The sequence below is a fragment of the Python bivittatus genome, unplaced genomic scaffold (assembly GCF_059951505.1).
Source record: "Python bivittatus isolate LINGU-HERP-01145 unplaced genomic scaffold, Pbiv_v1 ctg000700_np1212, whole genome shotgun sequence".
Taxonomy (NCBI): Eukaryota; Metazoa; Chordata; class Lepidosauria; order Squamata; family Pythonidae; genus Python; species Python bivittatus.
The window spans coordinates 33,204,253-33,217,867 of record NW_028277098.1 but is presented as its reverse complement, the minus strand read 5'-3'; the positions used below and the strand labels follow the sequence as shown (position 1 = coordinate 33,217,867).

Sequence of the window (13,615 nt, the reverse complement as noted above, 5' to 3'; positions counted from 1 at the left end):
CTGTTCCCATAAGTTGGCAGGTAATATACTGGAGTTATAAAGCAAGAATAGAAGGCAGAAGTGTACACATGAACATTTACTCTGGTTCACAATCTCTAAATATAGATTCAGGGAGCTTGCCTACAATTTAATTATCCCACTTCCTTCTCATGCAGATTTTCCATTAATAGTACTTGGTCACTTGAAAAGCAACCTGGTATTGTGGCACATTGAAAATTATAGATTGGGAATTATTGAGGTATAGCTAGAGGTTGAAACCTAAAGAATGATTTTCTGATTTTTTTTCTCTCCAAGCATACATGTTTAGGCTGTGTTAACCAAACATAGTAGACTGTGTATGCAGTTGCTGATACTGAACCTTTCATGGGAGGAGTCATAAAAATGAAGTAGCAGTTTATGCTGAGCTAGGCTAAATTCTTCCATCTTCCTCAGTTTTCAATTCTAAATCATTTTACTACTTCCATTTTGTTATCAGAAAAAACTGCATGGATGTGTCCGTAAAGTCACCAGGAATGAAGCTCAATTCAAGGAAGCCTAAGTTTATTTTTATTTTTACTTTTCTATTGTTCCATATAGGGGCCTTGAGCTGATAGGACTGTAATGATAATTGAAGTTTGTATTGTTCATTTTGTCCCATCTGTGTCATGCATGAGCTTTTCTGTGCTAGCAAGATAATAATTTAACAGTCTGAAGAGCAGTGGCATCCACAACAAACTGCCATAACATCAAAATGACACATCAACATACAAATGCCACCATTACATATTTGTGTCCCAACATCTGACCAAAATATGTAAGTTGTAGCATTTGTGTGATGAAGTCATCAAACGTATTTGGTCACTGGTCCTCTACCTTGCAGACACCGTACCGAAGAGGAACCATTTACCTATGTACTGTAACTTTATGTTATAGTTTAATATTTCATTGTAGTTTAATAATGATAGTTTCCTATAACTGTTCTCATAGTGGGAAAGTATGGCTCCATTTCTCTTCATAAACCCGTATGTGATACCTGGATCCATGATCTCCTCTGGTTTGTAAACAAAGTTTAAAAATACAGTTTCATAAACTTCATGTAATGAGAAATTGGTTTAATGAATCTCAAAAATGTTCTATTATAATTACAGTGACCATACGCCCTTTATTTCAGAAAGCTGTCCTTTAGATTTATTTATTTTTCAAAAACTCACTTTTGTCCTTTATTTTGGTGATTTAACTTTTACCGTACAAATGGTACCACAGTCTTTCATATTCATGTGAAAAATACAGAAATTGAATTTTCTTTTTAAAATAAATTTACATATACTGTTTGATTTCAGGTATTTTTATTAGAATATGCGTTTTTGTAAAGTTTTTCTTGGTTTTGCTCTTGAATTTTCCTTTGTAAAGCAAAGTTATAAACATAAAAATAAAAAAAATTATCCTTATGAACCTCTTTCAGATATGCCCCTTTTTCAAGTTTGTCCTTTATTTTTTCCAAGAAAATATGGTCACCGTAATTATAATGTGAGGAAAAAATGAGGCCCAAGTCTTATTTTTGGTCTAATAAAACCACACATATATTCATGTATCAAAGTAAGCCATAATATCATTTGTTTGGATATGACGTAGCATGATATGCAAACTAGACTATTAACTGAGATATTTATACGTATTCTTAGCCACTGTGCTCTGGTTTTGGATTTTTCTGGCAATTCTAACAGGAATCCAATTTCAGCTTTATATTTACTGTGGACACATTCATTAAGTCCAAATATTTTTTCCCCTTTCACTGTAATCAATTCATCCATCTTCATCTCTATTATGGTGAGAAGAAGGAGGGATGTACTATACCAAATTGCATAATTGCTGATACACATCTCAAGCAGGCATATTCTGTTTTGTTTTCCAAGAATTAGAAGATGGGGAGGCTTTTTGTTGTCCCAGATTACAAGGTAACTAACAGCTGAGCCAGCAGCCTAAGAATAGTTGCATAACTGTTTTGAACAAAGATCACATAGCCTTGTGTCTTCTGTCCTTCATCTTTTATTTCTCTTTGTTCCTTGTTTCATCTTACCCTCTGTTTTCACCATTATGCTTCTATTACGCAAACCTTCTAAGTCCTCTAATTCTTCTTTCTTCCTCAAACAATCCTCTTTTGAATAATGTGTTTTTTCCCCTGAAAACTGCTTTAAGAAGTTCAGTTCTTAAATAGTTTCTTTTTCCCACCAATTCCTCAACCCTTCCTTCAATTAAGAGAAACACTTTAGAGAGGCTTTTGGGGAGCACAGTCATCTTCACAAGAGGGAGATGAGGTACAAGATTTTTTTTTCTGTCCATTTTCTATAAATCTGTTTAAGCCAAAAAATAGCTTTGCAATAGTTGAGTCACCTTTTAAGGTCTGTTTTGCGTTTAATTTATGTGTGCCAATTTATCCTGATGTATCATTGTGAGACCTATGCATTTTTTAAATCAGTTTGAAATTGTTGGGTGCTAGTTTTATGAAGTGTTTTGCTATGAATATTTTTCTTGTATTAGGTGCCACAGTTAAAGCAGAACCTACTGATCAAACTACTAGAAAGACTCTGCTTTCCAAAAGAGTTAAATCAAAGATGATTCTACCCCCTCCCCTTAAGCCTTTTAAGAAATACATACATTGACCATTTAGTTTTAATGCTCTTAGCTTTCACATGTTAGTCGTAAAAATATTGATGTTTTCTATTGACAAGATACAGCTACTTATATGGAGATGAATCTAAGATGACCTACTGCCACTGCGTAATTTTCCTTTACTTAAACTATTTCTACCATTTTTCAAATATGAACCTGTGGCTGAAGTAATGACTTATACAGGGTAAATTGTAAGTGTTTAAATTAGGCGCAGAATTGCCATGAAAATAATCTATAAATGTCAATTTCATTCAGTTTTCTATAAGTAAAGATTCATTCCAAATTTTTATTTTGACATCCAGTTTGTATCTCCCAAACTCTGAGTGAACTGAGGTTCACTGAAGTCCACACTTGTCAGAATTCTTTGATTTGCTTTATTACAAAAATGACTGTAATAAGAAAGTTGGATAAAAAGGGTTATGTAAGCAAAATGCATTAAAATCAATATATTAAACAATACTGCTTGTAAAAAGGAAAATTTAGGAATAAATTACACTGGGAATAAATGTAATCTGAATTTTCATGCATGATTTGTTTTTGTTTTTTTACCAAATCCATAAACTGATGCAAAAAAAAGTTAAGTATGAACTTGCTGCCAGCAAAATGGGAAAGCAAAACTGAAGTTTGAGTTTTACTCAGCTCAAACTATAAAGGCTATAAAGAATCAAAATGATGTAAGGAGCAAGACAAATTTAGAATTGGAAGAAAAAGATATAGCAGACATCAAGATGTTGCTCATCCTGGAATATTGAAGTAGGATTTCGGGATGCCATCTTAGGTGAGGACTTCGAACTCCATTTAAAATTAGGAACATTACCCAACATATTCAGTTTAATTATATGAGTTTCAGGCAGCAGTCCTACACACAGTTGTTCTTGTTCAATTATTCAGTCACTCTGACTCTTCCTGACCTAATGAACATTGCATCAAATTTTTTGAGCCTAGAAAGATAAAGTTTGTCACTACTTCAAATAACCTGGGTTGGCATTATCTGTTAACTTTTTAATTCCAGCCTTTTTTTGCATATAAATAAATAAATGACTGTATATAATCTTACCACATTCATTTCCCAGTTTTGAACCAATGTTCTGCTAGCATTTCTACAACTAGAATGCCTCGCTTTAATTCAGTAATCAAACCTTTTACATATTGTCAGTTTTGGAATCTCTTCTTCGTTTTTTCATATATACAAGACAATTCTTTGTAATTTTTTTTCTGTAGATCTTTGCCTTCTTCATATTTATCATGCCCATATTTGCAGAACATGTTCTTTTCATTTCTGTAATTTTCTTAAATTAACCTTTTGTTCTTCCCATTAGTTATTATACTTAGTTTCTTTGCATTCCTTGTTTCTTCTCTGGAACATAACATTACTTGGGCAACTTTTTTTCCCCTGCTTCTCTTGCCTTTTGCTTTGGGCCTTTCTTCAGCTATTTGCAGCAAATAACTATACTATATGTTAACTTTTTCATCTCCTATAATTGTTATGGGTTTTTTTGGAGGGGGGGTGTTATGCCAAGAAGATGTTGCATGTCAACATAGAACTATTCAGTTTCCTGACTAATAAGACAACATTATTAATAATAATAACAAATATTAGTTGGCCTGGCAACATAGTATTTCATTGCTCTTGATTGGTATTTTAACCAACCATATTCATTCAGTTTATTAATACTGATTGTTATTAATTTATATATATGCAGTGTTCCCTTTCAACCTTCTTATTTTCTTCCCAAAGTCACTCAGCCTTTCTGGCCTTCAAGCATTTCCAGTTTTGAGGATTTCCTATCACCAGCAAATTCCTTATTTTTTTTAGTAAGGTTTTTTCTTTTGCATTTTGGTAAACTTGTAGATCCTACCCAAATCTGCAAATGCTTCTGTGAAGCAATGATGTCATTTTTACTCACATAGCAATTGTAATAATAACACTCAGTTGGCTAGCAGTATATTTAATAATATATTTACCAAACTGTCAAGATTAATGGTAGGAGTGTGATGTATAAGCTCTGGACAGCAAAATAGGGTTGAGTAAGAAGAAAATGTACATGGGATACAAGCTTCTCTCTAAATAATTACACACATCACTTCTGAATGCATTCCCTTTTATAACATTAGCTAATTTTGCCAATGTTTAATAGGCAATCCACCCCATTTTTAAACATTTCCTTTCCAAATGCTAATAGCGCTAACACTGCACTCCTTAGGAAATGACAAACTGTCCTGGATATTTGTCTTTCCCAGTAAACAATTTAAAATAAACTCCCTCAGTATCTTTTAATTGTATGCCTGCCTAGGTTATCCTGTTATTTCATATGCACTCTATTCATTGGGCCAATTATTTGCAACAGCTTCATTCCGCTCAATCCTTTTCAAAGAACATAATTACTCCCATCATACATCGTGAAACATAAATATCAGCATTAAGATTGGAACCCAAGAATCACTTTGGTAAAAGACGCTCAGTTCAATTACGATTATTTATTCCTGCTGTGTTATTATAAACAGCCCTTATTACTGAGAACATGCCCGACACAGTCCATGTCGAGTGCCTTTGGGCTGAGCAGCAGGAATGGGTGTTCCAAAATCATGTGGGGCGGTCCTGTCTTTTCTTTTTCTAAGGTTTTCATGCCATAGGGGCATCCTCATGCATGCACTTCTAGATGCCAACGGGTGTCATTTCCTGCAGCTTCCTTACCAGCTGGGGTTACATTTCTTTCAAACCAAAAAAGGAATGACAAATTGCTCTTTCTTACCAAGTTGTAGCTACAAGCATTGGGGAGCAGCAGAGGGAGAAAAGAGAAGCTTCTTTCTTCTGTTAGTTTCCACAGTGTGGCTGCCACTATGGATGTATCAGTCATCCTCAACACATTTTACATTTCAGAAGGAAAAGACTACCCTTGGAATGTTAACAGTCACACACCCCCAATTTCTTTTCAGACAAAATACTTAAGGATTCAGTGTTTACTGAAGCTCTTGAAAAATGGCAAATGTTGGTGGTTCACAGCAATATATAGAGGGATGATTGACAGTAACCTGAATAAATTGCTCTAAGTTGATCTTTCCATCATTTGGATTACCTTCTTTGCAGATCTGTACCCCAGATTTGGTGGTGTTTTTGTCCTGCTCAAATCAGAGGCTGAAAGAACGACTAATGAAACGCGCTGAACAGCAGGGAAGGCCAGATGATAATCTTAAAGCTACACAGAGACGCCTGACTAATTTCAAGCAGAATACTGTTCCGCTGGTCAAATATTTCCAGGAAAAGGGGCTGATCGTGACTGTAAGTTTTTAGTCTATATGCTTGATAAATTAATGATAGGAGGGGAAACACATTTGACCTAGAAAAAGATTGTCTCTTGCTTTTGAGAATAACTGTTTAAATCATTAAAAGTTTGTTCACATTTGATTGAGGACTCCTGCAGTCACGCTAAGACTGAGAGGCCTCAGTTGGACTAGTGGCTGTTTCATGCTCACCTGGATGTATAATTTATACAGCTATTGCCTTTTTGATCATAGCTGTTTTTATTAGAGTGGAAATCTTTTCGAGTTATCACGATTGTCATACAACACCCACAAAAGTTGCTCCCAGAGAATCTGGTTTATCAATCAGTGAAAGAGTGGTGCTTTATATTCAACACTGTTCAGATGGAAATGGCTCTGTATAAATCCACTTTTGCTCTTGGGAATCAGCAGAAGGAAAATTATGGCCAAATTTAGGGATGCTGTAAGCTAGCTCAGTGTTTCTGAACCTCAGCAGCTTTAAGATATGTAGACTTCACCCATGCTGGCTGGGGAATTCTGGGAGTTGTAGTCCACACATCATAAAGCTGCTGAGGTTCAGAAACACTGAGCTAGAATACATTTTGAGCCGGACACTAACTTGGAATAAACACATTCGTTCTGGTAATATGAATTACAAGTACTCCTTGTTTAGTGACTGCCTCGTTTAGTGACAAACAATGAAAAAGTAACTAATAGAAGAGAATATATGATGGCTGAATCTCATAACACATGGACAGACTCAGCCCTAGTTTCAACTGGGAAACTGTCAGCATGCTAGACCAAGCTAAATCCAAAAACATGAGGGAATTCCTGGAAGCTTGATATTCAGACAAGTCAGCTATCAACAGGCACATAGAGATAAACTATATTTACACACCATTCAAAAGAGACAATAAAAAAGCTAAAAAGGAAACAAAAAGACCAGAACACATCCTCTCCAGCAGCGAACATACAGATAAGCAGGGATTAACACCAGAATTAACACAAGACAAACAATTAAGCAGTAAACAACAGCCTAATCAAGGAACTACCAAGGAAAAAGCCACATTCCCACCAACACTGACAGAGCAAGCTACGGTATATAAGCAGAGAACAAACCCTATTCCCTTCTAGCACTGAAGATGTTACTTAGTCAAGTAATGAAACATCTGCAAGAAAACAACCAAGCTCAGAGAACACCAAGGACTCCACTGAAAAAGTAACTTTATGACCAATTCTCACACTTACGACCTTCACAGGTCTGTAAAGCAAAATAAAGCTGAAGTAAGATCATAAGCACAGTCGTGGTTTCACTTAGCGATTGCTTCACTTAATGATTGATTTCCTGGTCCCAAATGTGGTCGCTAAATGAGGACTACCTGTATATTGCGTTGTACTTGAATATATAGTATAACTTATCTTCAGACTCTGCTTGGCATTACAATACTTTTATGAAGCAATTATAGTATTATCCAGAGTTCAAAAGCAAGAGTCAGCAAGTTTGGAAAAGGTACTGCTTCATACTTGCTATAGCACAAGATAGAGCACTGGAATCATAATATGGCTCTTGTTTAATTAAAATATTCTTGTGAACAATAAAGTTATCCCTAGTTGTAGAACCAGAAATAAATCAGAATGTTGATCCTGTTTGTAAAAAAAATGAATTGGTATAAGAAGAATTCTGTAGCTCTTTCAAATCAAAAGAAGATTTACTTATAAAAGAAACCAGAAGTGCATAGCAAGCAGCTCAGTGAAATACTGTAAGGAAAACAGGCTGGCAGCAGCAAAAATGATCTTTTGGCCAGAATGAGATCTGTCAAAAGGCTGGAATATCTGTAGGAGTCTGCAGAAATATTTCCACAGCTCTGTGAAAAGGAGGAAGATAACGATGATGATTATGATTTCAAGTTGTATCCCAATTTTGTATTCCTCAGGTAGTTCAGTTGATTAACAGACAAAGCAAACCTTTTTACTCCTTATCTTTCTCTGATAATTGCAGTTGGGCCTACAGAGAAATTAATCCAGCATGGAAGGAGAATCTCTGGTCCTCAAGTTATTTCCAAATTACTTCTCCTAGCATCTCTAACAATTGGCCATATTGATTGGGAATGCTGAGTTCCCCACAACAGCTGGAGGGTCACAGTGGTGCTGGAATTTTTTTTCTCTCCCTGCAGACCAGAGAGCAAATTAGAAAGCAATTACAATTTTAAAAAATCTTGGCTTTGGACAAAAGACTGGGTCCTCATCAACCTTGGTCTAATACTGATCTAACAGCCTCCATGGATTTTGCTGTCAAAAGAAACAAAACAAAACCCCCAAATATTACATAGGAAGGAACAGTACAATTCACTGTCTAGTGATTCTTTTGAAAATATTTTACTGTCCCAGCATTTAATTGTTGTATTTGGAAGTAGTTTTTCAAAAGCTCCTTCTGTAACCCAAGCAGCACCGCAGGCTCAAATGTTCTCTAAATGAGAATTAAATACAGGTAGTCCTTGCGGTCGTTAAGCAAATCACCATGGTTGTTAAGCGAATTGTGTGGTTTCTCATTGATTTTGCTTGCTGGAAGCCATCTGGGAAGGTCGCAAATGGCAATCCTGTGACTGCGGGATATTGCAACCGTCGTAAGTACGAACTGGCTGCCAAGTGCCTGGATTGTGACCACATGACCGCGGGGGTGTTGTGACAGTCCTAAGTGTGAGGACTGGTTGTAAGTAGCTTTTTTAGCCCCTTTGTAACTTCAAACAGTTGCTAAATGAATGGCTGTTAAGGGACGACTTCCTTTATGTTCATGCCTCTATCAAAAGTTCAGATACTAGAGAAGATTATAGAATATAAGATAATACAGATTGAAAGTGGTGATTCTGCCTTCTATGTTCATACTGTAGAGTATATGTGATCTTTATTGTTACAGTCATTAGCATTTTGTACAACTGTTATGAAAAGTTAAAGTTCAAATTAAAAAGCACAAAATCTAAAATCAATAGAAAGCAAAATAAATTATTCATAATAATGGTATATAAATAGAATATTAATTTTAAAACTATTAATAAAACACACATATGAAAAATAGCAAGATAATAAAACTACTTTAAAGTACTAAAAAGCTTGCTTACTAAATGCTAAGCTGCTAAGCATATATACACACAAATACAAGTTTACTGGGCTAAGTGACTGGTGAGGTGTAAACTGAATTATATATTGGTGGGAATCCTAAGGATTAAAGGAATAGTTTCCTGTGTATGTGTGTGTGTACAGTATAAAAGCAGATGGCTTAAAAGTCTTCTTTAATTCTGCTGAAGTATTTGCAATAGCATTTTCCAAGAAGACATACCAATAAAGGGAACAAATGCCCTAATTCCAGTGTAAAACCAAAAATAATAGTCTACTAGAGGATTAGTTAACTATATCTAGGAGTACCATGATATCATGGCAACCATTTGCTTTCCTGGGCCAGCTGTGGCACACAAAAATGAAAAACAAATGGAATTCAAGCATGGAATTCAAGTAAGAAGAGAAGTTACAATCCAGGATATGCAAAGCTTTGTTCCTAAAGAACCTTTCTATAAACCAACACTTTCAGATAAACCAGCAAACAACTCTTCCTCTTTGAGTTGCAAAGGTACAGGTTTTGAAAATAGATCAGCTTCTTGGATTTTTGTTAAGAGTAAGAGTTTGTTTGTTCATTTATTTATTTGATTTCTATAGTGGCCCATCTCAGCAAGTGACTCTGAGTTTCTAGTAGATGATGTGCTACTTAACTAATTGTGGGATCCTACAGGACACTTGTGTTATGGTGCTCCCAGCGGTCAGGCTTAAGGTTCTTCCTTGATTAAGGAAGAAAAACTTTATTTATTCAACCAATCAGTTGGTTGAAAAAAGTCCACGGGGGGGGGGGGGAAGCCTGCTAATGAGTATTAGTAATAACAGCTATGGTATCAGAAGTATGATTTTCAATACCAGTTGCACAGAACATGAACAAGAGGATATTATTGTAATTATGTCCTGTTTGTTGGCTACTAACAGCCATCCAACTGGCCACTGTGGCAGTGCATTGCCTTATTAGATAAACCTTGGTCTGACTTAGCATGCTATTCTTAAGAGAATACTTGCAAACGTTTGTTTGATTGGGCTTATGCTGAATGTTTTATCTATGGCTAGTTGAAGACATTCCTGGCTGCTTTTAACATTTTGTTCAATGCTACAGTCCTAGGAAGGTATTATCAATTAATCATTGGACACTGCAGTCCCAGCCATTCTTTACTTCAGAATTAAAGCAGTGCTGAATGATGACAGATCTACAGATTTCATTTGGGAATTTACGTTTTCTTTAAGCTAAGAACTTAGAATCAGGAAATCAGAGGCAAAGCTTCCAATTTTCCAGGGATACTAAACAGCTTTGTGTTAATCTCCAAGTGTTTTGGACTATAGTTTTTATCAGACTTTCAGCAGGGAAGATTTATATATTATTTATTTAATATAAAAAGACCAAGTGTTGCAATCTAAAACTGGCAGGCACCAGTTTAGAGAATGTTATTATAAAGTAGCTATACTATGCATTTTAAAGAAAAAATGTAAGATAAAGTTCAGAGTATCACAGCCTTTCTAAAAGTTTTCAAATAAATGCATATTCTTTTCTTCTCACAGAAGAGATAGAAAGTATATTTGTGAAAGTCAACAGATACCATTATATCGTAAAGTACATTCAGGAGGCACTGCATCTAAGAATTTATCTCTAGCAGTTATAAGTTTCAGTCTGCCAAATGAAAACTGTAGAAATAGTGTTATGTTTCCCCAAGGACTTTTAGTTCTCTCCATGTTTTCTTTGTAAGATCCTTTTAGAAAAATGAGAGAATTACAGCTCTTAGAAATTATTTAATGCTATTGAACAAGAGTGTATTTTCCGATGTTGATGATTTTTTGCTAGCCATTTCTGGGTGATGCAAAATGGTATTCAGTTCTTGAAATATTATTTCTTCTATCAAAGACACATCTAGCCCATTTCCCTTCTCTTTAGTTAGATTCTTTAAAGGGTCTTTTGTGTGTATGAGAGAGATACACCCTTTAAGCAGAATAGGCTTTAACTCTGACCTGTAAACTTTCTGAATCATATTTAGCTTTTAAGCAGCAATAGAGAAATACTCACCAGTTATTCTAGAAAGGAAAGTCAACTTAGGAGATATAAAATAATGACAACAATGAATATATATGAAGAAAAGAAATAAATGAAATATGGTGCCTATTTATGTGTCAGAAAACAGATGTGTAAAAAAGGGACAGGGACAATTGCGTGAAGTAGATTGTGGGAATGTTTCAGGTGTAATTTATCTTGATTTCACCAAAACATTTGATAAAGTACCCCATGACATTCTGATTAGCAAAGTGTGGCATGACAATTAACTGGATGTATAGCTGGATACAAATGTCCAAGAATGCTCCTCAAGGGTTTCTCATTAAACAGGAATTAGGTATCAGATACCACAAAGTTTAGTTGTGGATCTGATCCACATCATTATTTTTTAAATAAAAAAGTGGAGGGAATGCTTATCAGATGCAGATGATCCAAAATTGGATGGGATAAACTAATATAGAAGATATTTAACAGAAACAAATACAAAGTTCTTAACTTGAGGAGACAAATCAAATGCACGGTATGCAATGGGGGGATATCTGCTTTGGTAATAATACTTGTGAAAAAGATCTTAGAGTAATAGTTGATTTGCATATTGAATATAAATCAATGGTATGAAATGGCTGGAAAGAAAAAAAAAGCAAATGAAGTTTTAGTCTGCAAGAATAGACAAATATTTTCTAAATCATAGGAAACACTACTTCCATTTTATTCTGCATTGATCAGACTCTTCCACAAGTATTGTGTCCAGTTATGAGCTTTACAGTTCAAGAAGTATTCAGAAAACTGGGAACAAATGTAGAGAAGGGTGACAAAGTGCCCATAGCCTTCTGAGTGTTAAAAATAAAGAAGCAAAGTTGATTAGGAGACTATAAACTAAGTTTTATGGTTTGGGTGATGGATAGGGATTTCATTCTTCAAATACAGTGGTACCTCTACTTACGAACGTCCCTACTTACGAAATTTTCGAGATACGACCAGCTCCGGCCCCAAAAATTTACCTCTACTTACGAACTTGTCTCTACTTATGAACTGGATCTGCGGCCATTTTCCCTGCTGCCACGCGGTCGCGGCTTCCTGTGGGCGAGATCGCGGTAGCAAGGAGATGTTCGGTGAGGCTTGTGGTGTGTTTTGTGGCATTTGAAAGGTTTTTGTGGTGTTTGGAAGGTTTTTGAGGTTTAAAAATAAAATGCATATGTTTCAGAACTGTTTAGCCGTATTTACATTGAACCTTGTGGGGGAAATTTACCTCAGGGTGCGACCAAATTCAGAGGGCAGATTAGCCGTATTTACATTGAACCTTATGGGGAAATTTGCCTCGTGGTGCGACCAAATTTGGAGGGCGGAACGGATTAACCGTATTTACATGGAACCTTATGGGAAAATTTACCTCAACTTGCGACCAACTCGAGTTGCAACCAGAGTCACGGAACAGATTAAGTTTGTAACTAGAGGTTCCACTGTACTTCGAAGGATATCACACAAAATCAGGACCAGTTTTCTATTGTTCCAGAGTGCAGGAAGGGAGGGGGGAAATCAATTTATAGGTATGCAAATTCCAGTTGAGTACTTTGGGTGGTAGGAGGATTCTAGCCATGAAAGCAGTTACCTAGGGCAGGTTGCATTGCTCTGTCCCTGGCCCAGCAGGGTTGGGTTACAGGTTCTTTTGAATTCGTAAACAATGACCACACAGTATGAGTCCTTAAGGCTTTGTTTTAAGGTAGTGTAAGAAAATAACATAATAATGTAACATTAACAGGAATCAAAGAAGAAACAGGAATACTGAAGAATACAATAAGACAAAGAAAGACCTTTCACCCCTTCTGCCAGTCAGGGAACTCAAAGAAATGATGGTGGGTGGACCCCTTCAAAGCCAGCACCTATGAAACACCCTCCCAATTAGGTCTGCATTGAACTCCCATCCCATATGGGGGGGGGGGGCGGGTTGACTAGCTTATATAGACTCCAAACCACCATTTCTTACACCTGCCTTTGATGGCCTCATTTCACTGGAGATTGTCAAGGACAAGTCTCTCTCTTATTTTGTGCTTGGAATGCTTTGATTGGTCCTGCCAAGAATGAGAGCATCATGGTTAAGGAGTATTGTTTATGTCAGGTGGCAATGAGACCATCTCAGGGTTAAAGTATATTTATATCAGGCAGCAAAAGTTCTGTCTCTCATGCATCCTAAGGAAAAGAAGTGCCCACCGCTACCCAATTCCTCCTCATCAATTTTCTAGTAAAAGCACCAGCACTACAAGGGATTCTTAACATTTTGTGACATGGACACTTTTTTGAGACTCTGGTGAAACCTTCAGACTCCTTCTCAGAAAAATGTATTTAAATGCATAAAATAAAATAGTGAAAATAAAGTTATAGTTCTTTTCCCCTTGAAGTTCAGACACCCCGTGAAATCCATCCTTAGTGCCCGAAGAACTCCAGATTAAGAACCCCTGACCTAGAGAAATAATGGACTCTCCTTTGCCTAGGGGTTCCAGCGGAGTCTAGAAAGCCATCTGATAGGACTCTTTAATAAGGATTCCTGCACTGAGCAGAGGATTGGACTTGATGCCC

The 13,615-nt window shown here is 36.2% G+C and overlaps 1 protein-coding gene across 2 annotated transcripts in view; it reads left to right on the top strand.

The window, feature by feature from the left end:
- AK5 (adenylate kinase 5) overlaps nt 1-13,615 on the top strand; it is a 150,754-nt gene that overhangs the window by 54,680 nt on the left and 82,459 nt on the right. For both annotated transcript variants that reach the window (XM_088128404.1, XM_088128403.1), the window contains one exon: nt 5,738-5,929. In XM_088128404.1, coding sequence (XP_087984530.1) covers nt 5,738-5,929 — 192 coding nt within the window. The remainder of the gene's footprint in view (nt 1-5,737; nt 5,930-13,615) is intronic.